Source organism: Bombyx mandarina, chromosome 01 (genome assembly GCF_030267445.1).
Source record: "Bombyx mandarina strain Sakado chromosome 01, ASM3026744v2".
NCBI lineage: Eukaryota > Metazoa > Arthropoda > Insecta > Lepidoptera > Bombycidae > Bombyx > Bombyx mandarina.
Window position 1 is genome coordinate 13,398,466 of NC_143208.1, and position 22,166 is coordinate 13,420,631.

Below are 22,166 nucleotides of genomic sequence, written 5' to 3' on the forward strand. Positions count from 1 at the left end.
CCATCTGTAATTAAATCGCACTTGATTTTGCAAAGTAACTTGTCTATATCTATACTTCTATACTAATATTATAAAGAGGAAAGATTTGTTTGTTTGTTTGTTTCGAATAGGCTCCGAAACTACTGGACCGATTTGAAAAATTCTTTTTCCATTAGAAGCCGACATTGTCCCTGATGAACATAGGCTACTTTTTTTTAATTTTTTTTTTTTTTTTGGTTTCATGTGTGTTTTAATGTGTCCGAAGCGAAGCGAGGGAGGGTCGCTAGTTATATTATAATTAACAAAGTGAAATCAGTTTCGGACGAATAAGTACTAGTTTGAAAATAAACGATTTATTTAATTAGCGAATCAAATGGCTTGTGGCGATGTCTGTGTTCTAGCCGTCAAACGCCTCTTATAGTCCAAGATCCCAGGGCCCCCAGACGTCACGTATTTTCTTACGAACGAAATGTGGCCGATTGCGTAGTGTTAGTATGTACTGAGAACGCATGCCTACCTGCTACCTTGGTTAGACGGCCAACTTTCAGGTATCAGGTACTCAAGGTACATAAAATCATTACCTACTGCACGTAAATTCTGAAAGCTGATTTTTATATATGTCCACCAGACAACTATTTTAAAACCTCTTACAAAAAGACCGACCGATCCAAGGGGCCAATAATCCCCTAAATTCAATTTAATACCTCTGTGGGTAAGAGCGCGAGGGCATTATCCACGCGCATGAGACTTAGTGAGACATGCGTATTAGGATATATTGACTTCTGACTCATATCAATTAATTATTAATATCAAAAGAAAATCAGTTCAAAATTAAATAATCAGGTAAATAATTAAAAATGAATTTATAAAAAAATGCTCATTTGATTACCGTTAAATCTAAAATAATAATTTATTTATAGTATATACGATATAATTATAGTATGTGGACCATCCAAAATAAATTATTATTTTAGATTTCGGACCCGGCTTTATATTTTTATTCGCCGTTTTGGTGTGATTTTGATTGCATCGTGTTGTTGAAGTGCTTATCCACAACCACCCGTTTATTATTATTTAAATAAAACCTATAATCGCATTGACTTTATTTATTAGGTAGTAAGCAAAATATAACTCTTATGTAGGTAAGGAATTACAAATGTGTAACCACGATTCTAAACAAGAGTCTAACCTCAAATCAAAATATGCGCGAATCATGCACAGATCCAGGCCATTGCACAACAATATCATATATTTCCATTTGCGGTCCACATACTATATGGACATTGATAGAAAACCAGCCTTGAGGAACGTCTTGACTCCACAGCTCATTTACTCCACTCCGGTGAGAAAAATTTTCCAAGGACGTTTGAGTGGAGTTTATTTTTACCATCAAGCATACCAAAAAGGCGCGTTGGAGGTTGAGTTGAGTCGAGTTAAGCTTGTGTGAACGACTAAAGATACGGGGGTTAGTCTCCATAGACACCGGATCGTTATTTTTTCGTCGCACACGGGTAACGCTCTACAACACAAACAAAATTAGACGACTGTCTCTTTCTAAATACCGATGTGCAGTATTTATTGCCTGGTACCGTAAGTACGTCAGAAATAAATATTTCAGAAACAAAAAATGCCTATGTTCACTATTGTTCAAAGTTTGATTTTCTCTAACGAATGAATCGAAAGTTTGTTATAATTATGACTTACTGGTGGTAGGACCTCTTGTGAGTCCGCACGGGTAGGTACCACCACCCAACCTATTTCTGCCGTGAAGCAGTAATGTGTTTCGGTTTGAAGGGTGGGGCAGCCGTTGTAACTATACTTGAGACCTTAGAACTTATATCTCAAGGTGGGTGGCGCATTTACGTCGTAGATGTCTATGGCCTCCGTTACCACTTAACACCAGGTGGGCTGTAAGCTCGTCCACTCATCTAAGCAATAAAAAAAAACTTTTAAGAAGCCGACTCATATAACTGCTTAAAATTACAAAACTCCATAGGACGGTCACGCTTGTTTATCTTGTTATATGCTCTAAACCAAAACAGAGAGTTCCTGGGAAAGCTGTAACAAAAAAAAAAATGTTGAAAAATTCGCACTCAACGTTGCAACCATAGATAGGGATACTTCCCATGTATGATGTTTTAAGTAATTTTATACGCAACAAAAAAATATCACTAAAAGAAACCTTTTTATAGACGCAACTAAACATTTCGTTTTTGACCGACAAAGCATTCCTTATTTTGAATCCATTGCTTCGATACTGGGAACATAATATTGCCATTCCCTCGCAGGTCATGGAACATTATCCGTATTCTTCAACCTACAAAACCATTAGGTTCATAGTATTCAAACTGCTTTCAATTTAGTCAAGCATAACCATTGATAGACAAAAAACGTTAGTCGACATCCCTAATCGTAGATAGTCACAGTAAAATAAAGTTCGATCTAAAATTCGAGAGGTAAGAGACTGAAATCCAAGTAGTCGTGATCGGGTTACTTGTGGCACTCGAAGTTTGTCTAGAAGTTTAGGCAGTACTACGAATCTGGGCAGATAGGAAACATCGTCCTACCCATGTCGGACAGCAAGATTTAATGCGTTCCGTTTTGAAAGTACGATAAACTGAGGTAAAAATTGGTCTGCACTTGTAAGTATCAGGATCCTTTTTTTTTTCTTAACCCTGGGGAATCCATTTACGGATACCCAGTCGAGAATGGGTAACGGATCGGACTAAACCCCATCAAGCTCCACCACACCGGCTACACCAAACCTACGGTACCGCAGTGCGCGCCAAAAGTCCACCTTCGCCGGTACCCGTCCTGATGATACGACAGGATTTCATCTCTGGGAATATCCCGAAGGACGTCATCTCGGAAGACACTGTGGATGGCGCACAGGAGCCACCTTGCACCGCCTCACTACCAGACCACCAGTCGAGTACCATACGCCCACTCTCCCAGCACTCGACAGCCCCTTGTAGCGTGCTGCGTTTTGTAGTCGTCGTGCCCTAAGGGATAAGACCCCCGGTGCATACGTAACAAGCACAACTATACAACGGTGTTCGAATACCGTAGGCGAGTACCAATTTTTCTAATAAAATAAGTACATACCAAATTTTTACAGCTGACTTCCACGGTGAACGAATACCTAACACCGTGTAATAAAAATCAAACTTGCAAAATTATAATTTGCGCAATTTCTGGTAGTAGGGCGTCGTGTGAGTCCGCACAGGTAGGTACCACCGCCTTGCCTATTTCTGCCGTGAAGCAGTAATGGATTTCGGTTTGAAGGGTGGGCATAGCCGTTGTACTGTTACAACTGAGACTTTAGAACTCTTGTCTCAAGATGACTGGCGGCATTTACGTTGTAGTTGTCTATGGATAAACACTTTACAACAGGTGGGCCTTGAACTCGTCCAACCACCTAAGCAATAAATAAGAAAACTATTAGGATCTCATTCATCCAAATATGTCAATCAAAAGTTGGTTTCCATGCATAATATAGCTCATTTTGAAACATTCAAATCATATGATCAATGGGCCCCGCTAGCCATCAATGTGGTTTCCACCAGTGTCTACCTGATCTACTCTAAATGTGTGCCGTGAGTGAAAAGCAGATGTAATACAAATTTTACCGTGCTTGGCAATTAATAACTAAAACACCATAGATAAATCAAATTGGCATTATAATTATGCCATATTCAAAATAAGCTAAATATATTATAAACTGACAGGAAATTCGCAATAAGGTTTTGATTTCGAAAAAACAAATTCTGAGAAATCATTTAGCCTCGGTAATTGCAGTCACTTGTCAAAAAAGAAAGTTGAAAAACAAAATTATTATCTGAATGAAATATTAAAGACACGTGCCCGCTCAATCTTTTCGGAATATACTAGTTGTGTTGCATTGCTTGGTTTACATTAACAAAACAAAAAAATCGTAATCTGTATTTCAAGTAACCACTGAAAATTATACTTAATACATCCAACTGCGATCTCAAAGCGGCCGAACCGTCCTATGTTTCCATCTCACATTACAACCGTAACTCTCTTATTTTGTATATGAATATTACTCTCGTGGAGGGGAATCAAGAACATTTACCACAAAATTATCATACCTGCTGGGAAGACGTTTTCAATAGACAATTCCTTTATACCACTGCCCGGAATGAAAGGTTTTATTATTATAAAAAGGTCAACAATTATATTCGTCTCAGTCAAATTTCGATATTTTTTACATGCTATTGTTAATTGATTTCACCTTCGTATTCAAGGCACGTGTAAGGACTTAAGAATGATAATTGAGAAGGGCTATTTTCTGAATGAATGCATTCCTATTTTGTGTGTGGGTAGTAAGGATTGTACGAGTACCGTCCAAATTGTGTGTGTGGCTGCTCCCAGCTCTTCGCCTAACCATTTTTTCCGGGTTTCTACAGCATAGGGATTACGGGATCATTAATTCGAAGTCTAGAAGAGTTCATGAGCAGCTGTCTTGTCAGCCTCCAAGAAATTCCACAAAGTAAATACTACCTTTATCCATAAAGTGAAAATCTATGGTATGCCTTCCTCTATCCTTCGAACTGGAACCGACCAATACTTTTAGACAGAAATAAATAGAACGGTGGTACCCGATTTAGTCTGTCACTATGCCCTATTGCCAGTAAACTAAGGAAGGGCGGCATGAAGAGTTCGGACAGGAGAAGGTATTTGCGAAGAAGATGATAGAACTACGGATGGCAGTAGTTAGAAAATTTATTTCATTAGATTTTATTGGACTAGATTTCGTTAAGATGGAAAAAAATAATAGATTGGTTAGAAAATTAATCACTCAGTCTCTCTGAATCGAAATACTTGAACAAAAATAATCCGTAATGTATAGCAAAGATACAAGTAAAACTTAACATATACAGTAATAAAGACAGTCGTTAAACACCACCCGCATCGAACGACTTCTTACACCTCGCGCGTCTTCTGACTTTTCAATGCATTGCATTATGTGCAACTAAAAAACTATCAACATAAATTTTGTATGGTCGATCGACTATCGAATTCGATAGGTCGAAAAACCTTGCACTCTTGTATTTGTATATGTTTATAGCGGCAGCAACTATATATGGACCGTTACGATGAAAATAAAAAAGGATATGTTATGCTTACTGGTAGGCAAGTAGGCTTTTACTGGTGGTAGGACCTCTTGTGAGTCCGCACGGGTAGATACCACCACCCTGCCTATTTCTGCCGTGAAGCAGTAATGCGTTTCGGTTTGAAGGGTGGGGCAGCCGTTGTAACTATATTGAGAACTTAGAACTTATATCTCAAGGTGGGTGGCGCCTTAACGTTGTAGTTGTCTATAGGCTCCAGTGACCACTTAACACCAGGTGGTCTGTGAGCTCATCCACCCATCTAAGCAATAAAAAAAAAGGTAAGGTTATGTTTACTGGTAGCTGTACTTAAGAATTCGTATGTCTTTCTACAGAGTAACCTGGTTAGCGAGCGAAGGATTAACAAACTACTTCAGACGTGTTATACAAGATGAAAAAACCAGGCAGATGCAAGTATGTCATTCGTATCAAGATTTTTCGACGATACCCGAGAATAATCTTTATGGACCAAAAGTGGATTCCAAGGGCAGAAGACTTTCGTACCAGCGAGCCGTGTCAGGAGAAGATCCGGTACCTCCTTCAAGGTACCAAGACTCCAGTTTGAGAAGAAAAGCTTTTATACCGGAAAATTTAGAGGTATGACTTTTTTTGTGGCCCTTCTCCCAAAGCGTCACTTCACTGCTTCCATTCGTTAAAAGACCACCATCGTATCGTTTTATAGACTCATTAATTTTCAGAGTAATAAAAAAAAACTAATCAAAAAATTTTATTTTATTTTAAAATTGTGATAGATTACAGTACTAAACCAATTATCTTAAAGCATTTTTATTTTAAAATGTCTTTAAATTTAAAACTCTTTTAACTAGAATAACAAATATATAGAATGTTCTCGAAAAAAAAACAATCTACAATTTCAATACGTTCGCACAAAAGGTATTGTTCTATGAATTACGGTCTTTCGCGTTAACGCATTAAAATTTTTTACTTACTACTTTGATGTGTACTACTACTTTGATGTGTTAAAACCAAGAAATCTGAGAGATATACAGTGCAGCTACAATCAATAATAATTTGCTATTAGATTAAATGAAATTTATAATTTCGCGACACAAATTCCTTAATTACAAAAATTCAGTGATGATTTTTCCATTCTGATAAATTTATAATAGTTTCATTTTTTACAAAACAATATTATTTCATTGTGACAATAATATGTTTTACTTTTTACTAAAAATGATTTAACACTCTCACTGAGTAATGTAGATTAACAAACAGCAAAGGTTTTCGATTTCCATTATTGACGATGTCCGTGAACTGAAATTCTAGAAATTGATGGTGGCCATTTAATCGATTTCCTCCCAAACTTTGTAGCTACGAGGAATTTCGAAAGTATTCGAGACGATCATTTTATGAAATTTTCAATAACGTTAAGTCACCTTGTGACAACTGGCGCAAAGTTCCGTGTCTTTAGAGGTTTTTAGCTGTAATTGTTATTAGCAGCATAAACAGCATGTCATTTCTTAACTTTTTTTTATTGCTTAGGTGTGTGGACGAGCTCACAGCCCACCTGGTGTTAAGTGGTTACTGGAGCCCATAGACACCTACAACGTAAATGCGCCACCCACCCTGAGATATAAGTTCTAAGGTCTCAAGTAGGTATAGTTACAACGGCTGCCCCACCCTTCAAACCGAAACGCATTACTGCTTCACGGCAGAAATAGCCAGGGTGGTGGTACCTACCCGCGCGGACTCACAAGAGGTCCTACCACCAGTAACTACGCAAATTATAATTTTGCGGGTTTGATTTTTATTACACGATGTTATTCCTTCACCGTGGAATTCAATCGTGAACATTTGTTGTCTACGTATTGACTACGAATTTTTGATTAGAAAAATTGGTACCCGCCTGGGATTCGAACACCGGTGCATCGCTCGACACGAATGCACCGGACGTCTTTATCCTTTAGGCCACGACGACTTAAATTCATTTAGTGTATGCATTTCTGCTTCACTACCGTAGCTATGAAGGTTTATTCGAGTACCTATCTACTTCGAGCGTAGAATTCAGATGTAATCACTGAGTTGACTCCGCCGTTCACTGGGATCTCGAGCAGAATAAACCGAGTTAACTTGCAAACTCTGTCCAAATCGTTCTGTTGAACAATTAATAACCATAATATAATTTTTAAATTAAATATAAACTGGAGCAGCGTGCGTTATATAATTTTTCGGGTGCCTACAGCATTAGTTTTATACTAAGTAAGGGAAAAACGAATGGACTGAAGAAAACAGACTTAATTTTTTACAGTTACAAAAATCTTCACACATATATATCACATATGTATACCTACGTAAGAAGTCAAATAACTGCAACGTTCTAAAATTTTTGTCAATCAATCTAAAAAAATTTTTACTCTAGATCCCTCGTACATCTTATGTAGCCTGAACTTTTATGAAATTCTCTGCAATCAATAGCATATGCATCCCTAGTGTTGCTTTACCAGTCAACAATTATTAACAGAGACATGCGAAAAATAAATAATAATCGCCTACTAAATTCAGTGAAGTAAAATTTATTGTTTAATCGATTCTACAATCTTTTGATTCGGAAATGCACTCAGTAACGAGTTAACCAACTTAAATGTACATCCAATTGTAAACGTAGCGTATTATTATGATCAGGATCAATGCTTATTCATTTAAAACTAATTATCTTTTTTATTGTAAATATGTATTAAACGTGTATCAATACATTTTAATTTATACTAGTTAAAATTGCTTTATGGCGGCATATGTGTTATCTTTTTTTTAGGATTCAACCTCTAGTCTGTATTATTGGGTCAATTCTCTAATATTATATATGTATTCTAAAAATGATTTCATCATTATTAGAAATGTCCATTTTGAAACTTTTCGAGATTTTTATAGAATTTTTTTAAACGAACCTGTAGAATGTTACTAATTAGCGTAATTTTCTATGTGAATAATGAATAAACTATTAAGTATCATGATTGCGGTCTAGTCTTATCTAATCTAAGTCTAAGGAACATGACGCTGAAGCTCAAGCAAAAAGATCTAGTCTCAATGTCGGCTGCTCGTATTAAAAGATAACTCAGTGCATCAACAAACCTTTGAAAATATCCCGGATACTAACAGGTTTCGAAAATTAATGACTACGGTAAACAAATCTCACTAACCTTTCAAATGAAGCAATGTCTTTTTTCGGTAGCATCGGTTCAAATAGAAAGTATTTTCTTATAAGCAGTATCAAACTTTTAATTTATTACTTTTTGTTTAAATAGCCCTTTTTTTTAAAGCTGGGGAATCCATTTACGGATACCCGGTCGAGGGGGTAATATATATATATAAGTATATATAAATTGAATAGTTATATTAGGTTATATTATATAATATTATATTATATTAGGTTTAAATAGCCCTGAAAAACAAATACGCATGATCGACGCAATCAAACCATTCACATTTTTAAACCGAAAAATAAATCAATTGATTTCCTCTCGAAATATACGAATGGTTAATATCCTGAAATACACATACGTAGTATACTCACAACGCAAATCTGCTAGCTCCATCGTATACAATAAAATAAATCCATTCGTTACAAGTGGCCACTCGTCAGCGCACCCTTCAATACTTAAAAGTTCGCGTCGGGCAATTGAAAAAGCCCGGTTTCATCAACTGCTTTGTGCAAAATTGTAATGAAAAATTAAAACTATGAAGACGGAAGACGATCGAAAATAAATAATTTTTTTTTGTATAGACTTGCGAACGCGCGAACGAACCACCATGTATTAAGTTGTTATCAAAGCTCCATAGAATGTGGTCACCTTAGCCCACTAACTTTTACGCCGGATCTTCTCAGTGAGTCGTGATTCCGATCCGCTAGTAGATTCATTCGCGAAGCAGGTACTCTTGAAATTTTAGGTCTCCTTTGGAGGCGCTCGGGTAGCTGTTAGCCCATCCCTCCTAGCTGAGTCCTTGCTCGCTTATCTGGCCTGATGAAGCTGGAAATACCTCCGGGCCACAAGTAATCCCTAAATCGTAAAAAAAACTTGAAGCACGTATTATATTAGCTAATATGAATAAAAGTGCTCGTACTGATTCTATATTATTAAGATTTTAATAGAAGCCATTGATGATGCAGTGTGAATGTCGTTCCCCACCCAAGACTAGGTCAGAAGTAAGATTTCAGTTTCAACATATTATTATGGTAGATACACTCCTGAAAGGCACCTGCGCAACCTTGAACCGTACCGCCCTTGTTTAAAATAACAACCTAGAGAATCGGCAAGACATATTATTAAATCAACCATATTATTATATTATCATATGTACGACGTTGAATGATAATGTGTATATATGTATGCTATGTATGTTTTGTATACATAGATATTATTTTATTATTATTATTATTTTTCTTTCAAAGACGAATGCACCTACCACAGGACTCGTCACCATCCGTGATTTACTGGTGAAGAACGGCTTAAGCATTAAGACCGCCACTGAATTAAAAAGTAGAGACAAAGAGGGAGAGAGAGATAATACACTTTATTGCACACCAAAACACAATTTACATTCAAAAAACAGTCAATAAGCAGATACATTTGTACAATAGGCGGTCTTATCGCCAAAAACGATCTCTTCCTGACCACCGTTTCATTTACAGAAACTCTAAAAAATATAAAAATATATTATTATATTGTCCAGAATTTCTGCCATTGCGGTGTACTAAAGACAATTCGTTATTATAGAAAATATATACATACAATAAACAGATATATACCGTTTACATATAATATTAAATATATAACCAGCTGATGTATATACCAATTATATACCAAAAAGTACATAAAGTTGAACAAATAAATAACATTTAATTATGAGCATTCATCTAATTAATGTGTTTATTGGTGGTAAGGCGTATTGCGAACTCGTACGGGTGGGTGCTATATTTCCTAATACTTTCTGGAAACAATCATCGGTTCCGGTTAGAAGACTGGAATAAAAAAATCCATAGTGCATGTGGTGTTATTTTATCAACAATCTTTTCTTTTATTAGTGTACCAGCTCAACAATTTTCCTTTCTGTTTTGACGTCAAATCGAAGTTTGTTTATGTTGTAATCGCGTGTTGCACGCACACCATCTGTACTTCCAATCTTTTATTACAAACGCCCTATCTTAGTTTCAAAAAAGACGAGATTAATTCATAATAAATATGCACTGATTAATTTCTGTCTCGATTACGGTTCGTCTCCTGATTTTGCATAGTTAAGTAAGTACATATACCGGTAAAGGTTTGAACACACTTTTTTTTAAATTTGAAGTTGTCATTATATTTTCCTTAAAAGCGTTATGTATCTCATCATATATGTATAGTTTTTTAGTATAATAATAGTTTAATTAATCTTTATCGAAAAAGGACAATTAAAGGCGTCTCGAAGTTACCGTATAGGTTCTGTGTAGAGAAACAGAGGGGGCTGCGACAGGGTGGCCCATTGCGCATGTGTAGCCAAAAGAATAAAAACCGCGGGTCCAAGGAAAGCGCCATCAGTACCCGATCGTCGTCAGCCCTCGGAATCGCCTGAGCCCTGGCTCTTCGCCCGAGTCGAGACCTCTACGTACTGATCATAAGTTCCGCCGCGACATTCAACTTTACAAGAAAGTAACTTTAACGTCAGTTTCGTTATTTATTCGGATTAAAAAAAACGATTTATTATAGATTAAAGTTTCGCGTTTTTCACGTTTTTTCTTTTTCTTTTTTTCTTTTCTTTTCGTTATTTTGGAATAACTTGTTCGGAATGCGTCTTATGGAGTCTGTCTAATTTTACTTATTTAAAATGTAGTTGTTTTCCGTTAATTTACTAGTGTTAATTTGTAATGGGCTATATCTGGTGTCACCCGCGTCGGTATACCCCTTAGTTCCAGTTCCGTAATCTGCACATCATTCTTCTTCAGGTAAGATCTTCTTTCGATTTGTTGTATTGATTTTATTTTATCGTAATAATATTTTATGTTGCTATTTTAATTTATATTATTTATGTGATTAACTATTATTTTCTTTCCTATTGCGCGTATGTGCCCAATTTAAGCATGTCCAGGCGTTTTGCTATATAAGTGTAAAATTTGCAAGAGCTATATAAGTGTAAAATTACGCCGCGCGTTTTTACTGAATTTTTTTATTGCTGAAAATTTTCATGTTCAATGTAAAAAGCGAAATGAAAATCACAATTTCATTGCAATAAAATCAAAATTGAAATGTGTGATCTGAGCGATTTTATGTTTTAATTTCAATTTGGAATTAAGTATAAAAAATATTTTTTAATTACTAGCTTTCAAACTTCGTTCGACATAAATCGTTTTACTTGCTGATTTTTCAAATGCAGTTAAATAAGTCTCAAAAGTATAAAATTATTTGAAAACGGCTCATAAACAAGATTCGCGCTTCAAAAAAAGTTTGAAAGGGGCAGATTAAACTCGAATTATTTATTCTAGCTTATTTAGAAAATTCGTAATTCTATTTGTTCCTAAGCTGCTATACAAGCTTGCGAAAAGCTATTCATTTTTTCATTGACCTACCTGGTGTTGAGTGATACTCTAACCCATAAATATCACAACATCAATATCACCACGAAGTCGACATCTCATCGGTATTGTACGAGTATACCCTCCGCAAAACATAATTGCTTAACTAAGACAATATAGTAATAATACTACCTACAGAAATCATAAATAGTATGGCAATAATAATACCTTTGTCGTCTCACACGACTGGTAAAAACTCTAATATTAAAAAAAAATCTAATATTTAAAAAAAAAGGACATGCCCGCTGAGTTTCTTGCCAATTCTTCTCAGGACGGAGGCTAGTTCTTGTGAATTGGTGGTAGTTCTTTTGACGTTCAACAAGTATGTACTTTCATTTATGTTGAATAATTTTTTTTTGATTGGATTTGATTTGATTTGAAATTTCTGTTGACTGTGCTTTATAACATGTCCTTGTTAAAACGGGACTTGAGGAGCATCCTTAGCGATGTGGTTGCAGCTCTGCTTTTGCTGATGTCCATGAGCGACGGCCTTCTCTCACCCTGAGGGCCTATCTATAAATAAAGGCAAGAAACAAATTAATAAATGTCAGAAACCTAAATTTCAAAAAATCTATCGGAAAAATTAAATTTCAAAAATATAAACTTTAATCGTTGGCAGCCCATAAAACAGATATTTGTGTTGTTCTTTGAGACAAATCAGAGATCAAAATTATTTTATTATAATAATAAAAAATTGCAACAGATTAAACTTTAAAATGATCGCTTGGAAATTAAAACAACCAATTAAAGATTTTGTGACCTTTAGATTATATTAAATATATTTATCCGGGATAAAGTATTCGAAGTAAGCTCAAATTTACACAAAGAGATAGTAAATTTTGAATTATCCAAGGATCCTCAGAGAACAAGATAATTAATAACAAATAAATTTAAAGAACAATGGAAACGTACCAAAAAAATTTTATTAATGGAAATAATGTCAGACTGCACGAATATTTTTTATTGCTTTTGTAGGCAGACGAGCATACGGCCCACCTGATCGTAAGTGGTTACCTTCGCCCATGGACATCAGCAATGCCAGGGGCAGAGCCGAGCCACTGCCTATTATACTCACGAAAATTAAGCAATTGGGAAATTCTTAACATTAGATGAGCAACAATAGCAGCTCTGATATTGTTAATCATAAACAGTTCATGAATGAATAATAAATAATAATTAGTTAATTCATGACTAAATTATTTATAATTTTTCATTTTTAAAAATACATTGAAATTAAGCCGTCAAAAATTACATGTTAAATTTCACACCTGTTAATAAGGATTATTCAATTTAGTAGAAACATTATATAAATGGTCTAAACAAAAAGAAAAATGAATAATAGGTAAAATTATTAAAAAAAGATTAAGGTATGTAAGGAATTTGTTAATAAATATGGCATTGAGAACACTTTTTAATTGGAAAATTCTACCAAACATTAACACATGGACGCAATTAAAAGAAAATTAGCGACTTCTATGACCAATCGATTGTTATTAAGTAAACAGGGATTTTACAGAAAAGGATATTTAGCGGTACCAGAAACAAAGCTTTAATTTATTCATTTAATCTGGATTGTTATTAACAAAACAAGACTAATTAATTTTAACCGGCACAAAATAATAATAGTGGATCTTTGGAGTATTTCCCATAATAAGAGGGGACGTGCCCCTAAACTGCTTTTGTTTGCTGGGTAGATAAGAATGTTGTTGATTGAAATTATAAAAGTACGTTTTTTATTTTTATTAGAACCATTCTGGTTTATGTCAGAATTCTCCTACTCGACGATAGAAGCTGATAAATTACTATCGGTTTTTATATCTGTAGCATACAAATTCGAATGCTGATCGAAACCCACGGCGACTTGAAGGGCTTGAATGATTCGTCAGTATAGTAGCCAATCTCTCGCTCGCTGGATCTGCTCAGCGGGTCGCGATTCCAATCCGTAGTAGATTCATTCGCGAAACAGCTGCCCTTGAGCACGTCCTGACGGATCCATCAGATCCAATAACCTTTGCATTAGACACCTTCAGCTCTAACACTATGAGCAGGCTTAGGGACCCCGGTAACCATACTCATCGAACTCGCCAAAGAGTTCGACGTGTCACCTAACCCATGAATCAGCTCACTGAGTTTCTCGCCAGATCTTCTCAGCGGGTCGCGATTCCGATCCGGTAGTAGATTCATTCGCGAAGCAGTTGCTCTTGAGTTGTTAGGTATCCTTCGGAAGCACTCGGACAGCAAATCCCATCCCTCCTGGTTGAGCCTGTGCTCGCTTACCTGCCCTGGTGAAACTGGAAAGGCCTCCTGGCCACTAGTAATCCTTCAACCATAAAAAAAGTAGTCAGTAGTCGAAAAGACAACTGTGTAGAGCAGACGAGGTGCGGGAACCACCTTCGAAACCTTCGTTGAAAACGCGGTGCTTGTGTAGTGTGAAACCGCCTACGTATTTGGGAGACGCAAACTTTTCACCGTTTTCGCCGTAGAAAAAGGACTAAATGACGTTTAAATAAATAAATAAAAAGATGTATGTCAAACTTTGTGCGGTGGTTGGGTAAAACAGACGCGTACCTGGCGCGGCTCCAAGTTGCTGCAAATAATTACCGCTTATACTTAAGAATTCTGTATGAAACCCACATTGAAAAATTATGAATGAATACTTAGTCTGGCCATAAATACTGTTACAATTAAAAATAAAAAAAAATATTACATTTGAAGTCGGAATCTGTCATTTTTATATGATTGCTTATTGAGTTTTCTCATTTTGGTGCCAATACATTGTACAATATTTTGCGATATTAAAATGGAGTGGGGTGATAAAGAGAACCGAATCGCTGTGATTGCATTACACAAAGTAGGTATGGAGCCAAATGCAGTTTTTAAAACTCTCCATACGCTTGGTATTAGTAAAATGTTTGTGTACCGGGCTATTAATAGGTGTAATGAGACCTCCTCTGTTTGTGACAGAAAAAGATCTGGCCGTCCACGTAGTGTTCGTACGAAAAAGGTGGTCAAAGCAGTAAGGAAAATAATTCGAAGAAATCTTGTTCGAAAGCAAAAGATTTTATCTCGGGAGATGAAGGTAGCACCTAGAACCATGTCGCGTATTTTAAAAGTTGACTTAGGACTTACAGCCTATAAGAGATGTACTGGTCATTTCTTAACTGATAATTTAAAAGAGAATAGGGTGGTAAAATCGAAACAACTACTGAAAAGGTACGCAAAGGGAGGTCATAGAAAAATTTTATTGACGGATGAGAAATTTTTTACAATTGAGCAACATTTTAACAAACAAAATGACCGTATTTATGCTCAAAGCTCTAAGAAAGCTTCCCAATTAGTCGACAGAGTGCAACGTGGGCACTATCTGACTTCAGTGATGGTTTGGATGTTTTGGATATTAGCTATGAAGGTGTGACTAAGCCATACTTTTGTGAAAAAGGTATCAAAACATTGGCACAAGTGTATCAAGATACCATTATTGAGAAGATAGTGAAGCCCCTTAACAACACCATGTTCAATAATCAAGAATGGTCCTTCCAGCAAGACTCGGCGCCAGGTCATAAAGCTCGGTCTACGCAGTCTTGGTTGGAAACGAACGTTTCGGACTTCATCAGAGCTGAAGACTGGCCGTCGTCTAGTCCCGATCTTAATCCCGCTGGATTATGATTTATGGTCAGTTTTAGAGAGTACGGTTTGCTCTAAACGCCATGATAATTTGGAGTCCCTAAAACAATCCGTACGATTGGCAGTGAAAATTTTTCCCATGGAAAGAGTGCGGGCTTCTATTGGTTGGCTGATTGACTGGCCTCAACGTTTAAAAGACTTTATTGCAGCCAATGAAGACCACTTCGAATAAGCTTTTTATACTTTAAATTGTTTTATATTTATGTATTAAACTAACAAACACACTGTAAAGGTAATAAATGTTATTTGCAATAGATTTTTTTTATTTTTCATTGTAACAGTATTTATGGCCAGACTAAGTATAAGATGGTAACTATAATTTACTGGAATGGAAACCGCGTTCTGTTATTAGTCCTGCAAACAAAATAATAGAGCTTCGTTCGATGTAAATAAATACAGCCATTATAGACTTAAGTCTTTAAGTCATTAGTCATTAGTCATTAATTGAAATCTCAATTACATTGGAACAATGGCTGCCCTACACTTCAAATCTGCGCACCGTTTCACGACTTAACTTTTACTATATTATGTCAAAAAAGTAGTGCAGATACCTGAATAGAGATTACTTAATAGATTCTTTTTTGTTAGTGTAATGAGCAGAATATTTCTTTTTTTTTTTTTTTTTTTTTTTTATGATTGAAAGTTTACTGGTGGCCCGAAGGCCTTTCCAGTTTCACCAGGACAGGTGGGCGAGCTAAGGCTCAGCCAAGAGGGGTGGGATTTGCTAACAACTGCCCGAGCGCCTCCGAAGGAGACCTAACAACTCAAGAGCAATTGTTTCGCGAATGAATCTACTACCGGATCGGAATCGCGACCCGCTGAGAAGATCCGGCGAGAAACTCAGCGGGCTGATGCATGGGTTAGGTTGCACGTCGACCTCTTTGTCGAGTTCGACGAGTACGGTTACCGGGGTCCCTAAGCCTGCCCCTAGTATTAGAGCTGAAGGCATCTAATGCAAAGGTTATTGGATCTGATGGATCCGTAAGGACGTGTCTAGGGCGTCGACGGTGACTGGCTCCTGCATGATCAGGATTCGGAGAGTAGTCAGCGGCGGCAACGATAAGGCGATTATCATGACGCATAGCCTTATCGAAGTATCGTTCCGACGCTGACTTCATGTATTTCCGAATTGATTCGAGGCCCAGGTCGTCGTGTAGGTCAACGTTCCTCACGAACCACGGAGCGCCGACAGCTAACCTGCAAAAGCGGGATTGTAGGGATTGGAGGGTGTCTATGTGTGTGCGGGCCGCGTGAGCGAACACCACACTCGCGTAAGTCATGACGGGCCTTATGCAAGTTTTGTAAAGTGTCACCTTGTTCCGAAGGGACATTTTACTCCGCTTACAGATCATGGGGTAGAGTCTACCGAGAATAAACGCGGCACGGTCACGGACTGATTTTATATGCGGGCGGAATGTCATCGATGCATCCAGGGTAACGCCCAGGTACTTGACCTTCCTGGCCCAGGGTATGGGTTGTCTAAAGAGAGTAATCGGGGGTGTGAGATTCCTCCTCCTAATCCGGGAGGAAATCCGTGTGGAGCTTCCCCTCTGAAATAGCACCGCAGTACTTTTCGCTGGGTTGATGTCTATGCGCCATTTTCGGAACCACTGTCCTAGGGCTAGGGCTGCGCTCTGAAGCTTCTTCGCGATTAGGGACTTATTTCTACTAGAATAGTAAACAGTCGTGTCGTCGGCGAATAAAGCTAAATGGGTCGGCGGCGACCGGGGAATATCGTTGACGAATAAGCTAAATAGGAGGGGTGAGAGGACAGAGCCTTGCGGGACTCCAGCTGTGAGAGGTCGTGGGGAGGAGCGGGTTCCCTCGACTCGATATCGAAAAGAGCGGTTCGACAAGAAGTCCCGTATGATGAGCACGAGGCTATCCGGCACGCCCATGTTGAATAGTTTGAAAATCAAACCATTGTGCCAGACTTTGTCGAACGCTTTTGCGACGTCGAAGAAGAGAGCTCCCGTGTATAACGGTTTTGGTCGATTAAGCCCCACAAGAATGTGCTCCGTGAGGCGGTGCACCTGTTGAACGCATGAATGATTTGTACGGAATCCGAATTGTTCATCGATGAGAATGCCCTTGGATGAGACGAAATCTCTGAGGCGCTTGTAGAGCAGACGCTCATACAGTTTGCCTAGAGACATGAGGAGGCTAATCGGGCGGTAGCTCGTCGGATGATTTTTTGGTTTACCGGGTTTATGTATGCCGATAACGTCCGCTTCTTTCCACACCGCGGGAAAGATACAGTTCGCCATAGCGGCATTAAAAATAGATGCCAACATCACGATGAGTTGGACGGGTAGAAGTTTAATAACGCGGTTAGATATACCGTCGGAACCGGGAGCCTTGCGAGGACGTAGGTCTTTGATCAAGTCTTTAACTTCCATCGGGGTGACGGGTGGTAACGCATCCGAGGGTGGCAAGGAGGCTCTGCGTTCTACCTCACTGTCTACTAATTCTACATGAACAGGGTCCACGGATTGAGTGCTGGGCGTGCACTGGGTTTGCAATGTATCGGCCAGCAGCTCTGCTTTTTCGTCATCATCAAAGGCCGCGAGTCGGCCTGAGGGGCCTACGAGGGGGGCATAGTTACTACCGTATCCGATTTGAGAGTACGAGCTAAGCGGTAGTAAGACCTTTGGGAGGGCGCGAGTCCTTCTAAGAAATCAGACCATCTGGCATCTCGGACTTCGGCGATGCGAGACTTTACGTCGCGTTGTAGGGCACGCATTCGAATACGATTTTCCGCGGTAGGATACCTGTCGTAGGCGCGTATCGAGGCGTTCTTAGCTCTAAGGAGTTCCCTAATATCGTCGGACAATTTGAAGCGGTGAAGGAAGTCCTCCGCTACAACTTGTTTCGATGACCTATCTAATGTCGAGGTGATGTGTGATGTTAAGATGTCTATGGCTTCAGCGGTATCCTGAGGAGACGGGGTAGAGTCCGGGTTAAACGGGAGCGATGGTGGATCAGATTCAGCCAGGCTGATGCCCAGCGTGTGCCAATCCACCACAGTCCTCGTGACGGGAACGGAATCGGGAGCGCGACCGAGCTTCATGACGACGGGACGGTGGTCTGAATCTAACTCTGAAACGACTTCGATCGAGTGTAAGCGCAGAGTTACGTTTTTTAATAACGCTATGTCGAGTATATCCGGGCGATGCGCGATATTTAGCGGGTAGTGAGTCGGGGTTAACGGAGCGACGATATCGAAGGCGAGATCATCGACTAACGCGTCAAGCCGCCTGCCATTCGGGGTTGTGGTGTGTGAGTTCCACCTGATGTGTTTACAATTTAGGTCGCCCGCCAGAATGACAGAGCTCCCCATACCGAGCAGCGCCTCAATATCACTGCTTAGAACGATCTTATCCGGTGGAAGATAAACGGACGCGATAACGATCGGCGCGTGTCCCGTCAGTGAGATTCGGCACACTGATGCTTCGATATTAGCGAGCGCGGGAGGATCGAGCGGGACGCAATGCAGGGCTCTTCTATAGTAAATAACGGTACCACCACCACGGGCAGAGAGCCTGTCGTTCCTGACCATGTTATAGTTCGCGATTTTAGGGTCACGGCGCGCGGGCTTAAGTAGGGTCTCCTGCACTAAGAAAATGTCAATTTGATGGTCACGCAAAAAATCACAAACCTGATCACGTTGATTTGCGAGACCGTAAGCGTTAAAAAATCCTATTGTTACGGATAAGGGTTTTATTCTACTAATGTACGCCATTGATTACCGGCGGAGTGAGGGGAGGACGTACGTATTTAACGACGCGTATACGTCAGCGTATTCTTGCACAACGGCGATGAAATGTTGTGCAGTGGAGGCGGCGCGAATGGCGTCACCCAAAGCGTTAACACGCTCAAAGTTGATCGACTGAAAAAAGTCAATCGCTAGAGCGAGATTTTCGGACGCGGTCGGAGGGCAAGTCGCGGGGGAGGGACGTATCGCGGGGGTGGGACGAGTCGCGGGGGAGAGAGTTGTAGCCGTGTTCGTGTACGGCAACGGTTTAGCCCAAGCCGAGACGCTGGGCACCGACGCCGGCACGAAAGCAGGCTTAGCCTTCGGCACAGAGGGTACCGTGGCTTTGATGTCTGGGCCGGAAGCTCGGAGGCGGTTTTGACGGGCGACGCGGCGATTTATTTTTGGAGCTCGGGGGCATCCACGGTAGTTCGCGGGGTGACCTTGTGTTCGGCACAGGACACAGCTAGGCGGTTCCGTCGCGGTTTTTTGGTCGCGAGCGCAGAGGGCCGTGGCGTGATCGCCCAAACACTTAACACATCGGGGGCGCGCGTGACAGTTACGGGAAGAGTGCCCGTACAGTTGGCAGTTATGGCACTGACTAGGAGTGCCTTTTTTATGGGGGACTTCGACGGCAATACCGGAGAGCCTACAGACGGTCCGAATGTTAAAAATTTGCTTACCCTCGGGGGTAGGCTGGAGGGCGACTAAAACCATATTGTATGGCTCCCTACCGCGGCCGGTGTGCATGCGGTGCACGGAATTTACTGGTAGGCCTTGTTCTATCAGATCTGCCTTGACGAGATCGGCATCTAGCTCCTTCGGGATTCCACGTATGACAACGCGGAGTTCGCGCTCCTCCTGGAGCGTATAAGTGTGGAAACTTATACGCTCCTTTCGGAGGTAACTTGAGAGGGCCCTATGGTCGTCGGGTGTCGTTACTTTTATTTGAATCCCGTTGGCGAGATTACGGGCGCTGGCAAAATTAATATTTTTGGCCTTAAGGGCCAGGGAAACTCGGTCCCAAGCTGCCTTCTCTTGAAGGATAACCGGGGGAGGGGTCTGAGTTTTAGATTGCGCCACCGGTCGCGGCGACGGAGTGGCACGGGCTGGAGGCGCAACGGGAGTCTGAGGGCGGGGGCGCGACGCGTTCGCGGCTTTGCTAATTTTAGCGGCCGCGAGAGCTCGAGACTCCGCGGCACGCTTCTTACCCTTTTGTACCAGGGTGAATCCATCCGTCGATGAGGCGGGGGCGAGGTCGACCTCCATCTCCGAGTCAGAGTCGGAGGACGAGGAGGCGGGCGCAGGTGACCTACAAGCAGGAGTTTTGGAGGGCGCGACGGAGGCCGCGGATGATCGCGCTGCTGGAACGGTGGCCACGGCGGACGACGCAGTAGTTTTACTCGCCAGTATAGGCGACGCAGGAACGGCAGGCACGACGGAGGCTGCGGTGCTCGATGTAGACGCTTTGCACGAAGGCGACGCAGGAGCAGCGAGCACGGCGGAGTCTTCGAGAGAGCTCGCAGTGTGATTGGCCTTGAAAGCCAGAAACTCTGAGGCGAGCTGTGGGTGACGAAGTCGGAGGAATTCCACGAATACAGCGTCCATGATCGCTGAGTACCCAGGTGGGGCGGCCCCGGGTCTTGAAAACACTCGCCTTGCGGCGAGGCCCCAACTTCTCGGACCTGAGCGGTTCTATTGAACACAGGTGGCAATGCGGCGCGATTACTACAGGACAAAGAAAAAGCACAACAAAACAGAAATTACAAAAAGAAGCAAAACAAATAAATACTTGCAGGAAAACACTTTGTCGGCAAATGTTCCACGAACACAAAAATAACTAAAATAAAACAAATAAAAGCTTCCAGGAAACACACTTGGTCGGCAGATGTATCACGAACACAGGCCGCGCGAACAATGGCCGGGCTAACAAAAGCCGGGCGAACAAAGACCGGGCGATCGAGTGGACGATGAGCACGTCCGCACGTGACGGGTGCCTCTATCGGAATGAGAATATTTCTCTTAATACCACAGTTTATTAAGTGGTTGCCGAAATCCATGAACATCACAAAGTGCATACCGGCACCTACTTTGACTTAAGAAGTCAAAGTCGCACCATAGGTTCGGTTCATAGTGTCAGAAATTCGTAGTATGGAGGTGTAAATACATGTCGGTGATCAATATACCCTAATACCAGTAATTGACGATTGGGGATCGCAGTATGCTCATGTAACTTTCAGGGCATACAGCTGCCTGTACTGCGGTGAATACTTTAGTCAGTTTTTACGACACCCACAAGTAGGGATAAGTTGGTGCCAATCTAGGCTGACATCATATCATCAAAGGTCTTGTCTAATGCTAAAATATCGGTCTGAGTAAAAAGGAAAGTATCGGTAAAACCAACGATGTTAAATCGTAGCAAAACTTGGCCAACGAGAATGCGCTACGAACAAAAATACAACACAGCACAAATATTGCTACGATTAGCAGTTGTTACATCGAAGATTAAGAAATAGGAACACGACAGGCAGCCACCAGCGTGTCTGTAATCGGAGACGTTTGGTCTGATGGAAATGATTGAGTCTGACGACGCAATTTACCGCTTTGGCGGGTGTGGTAGAAACTATGCATCACGTGTTTAGAGAGTGTGATACCCTGGTAAGAATAAGGGTAAAACTGGGGCAATGGTTACCTGGTTACCTGGATCAACAAGTTAGTAGGATCACAACTCCAAACGCTATTGCGCGATACCCGCCAAACGGTGTTTGGAGATAAAGATAAGTGATTGACCAACCACTAGAACTTAAACTATGGTTAAAAGTACAACGATCCCAGACCGGAAATGTCAAAGAAGAAGAATCGAAGAAGTGCTTCTCTCTCAGGTCCTTGAGCGGAGAGAAAAGATAGAGAAGCATCTTAAAAATAGCTGCGATCATAAACAAGTACACAGCTTTTAGAACGTAGGAAAGAATAACTCTTATTCTAGTAAAATTAAAACAACGATTTCATGTATTCTAAAGGGGGAGGTCATCATTCAGTCCTTGATGTC

General features: G+C 40.3%; 1 protein-coding gene across 5 annotated transcripts in view; it reads left to right on the plus strand.

Annotated features, from left to right (window-relative positions):
* Positions 1 to 22,166, plus strand: part of LOC114245131 (uncharacterized) — an 82,023-nt gene that overhangs the window by 14,808 nt on the left and 45,049 nt on the right. For all 5 annotated transcript variants that reach the window (XM_028177150.2, XM_089730454.1, XM_028177151.2 and 2 more), the window contains exon 4: positions 5,450 to 5,711. In XM_028177150.2, the coding sequence (XP_028032951.2) occupies positions 5,450 to 5,711 (262 nt within the window). The remainder of the gene's footprint in view (positions 1 to 5,449; positions 5,712 to 22,166) is intronic.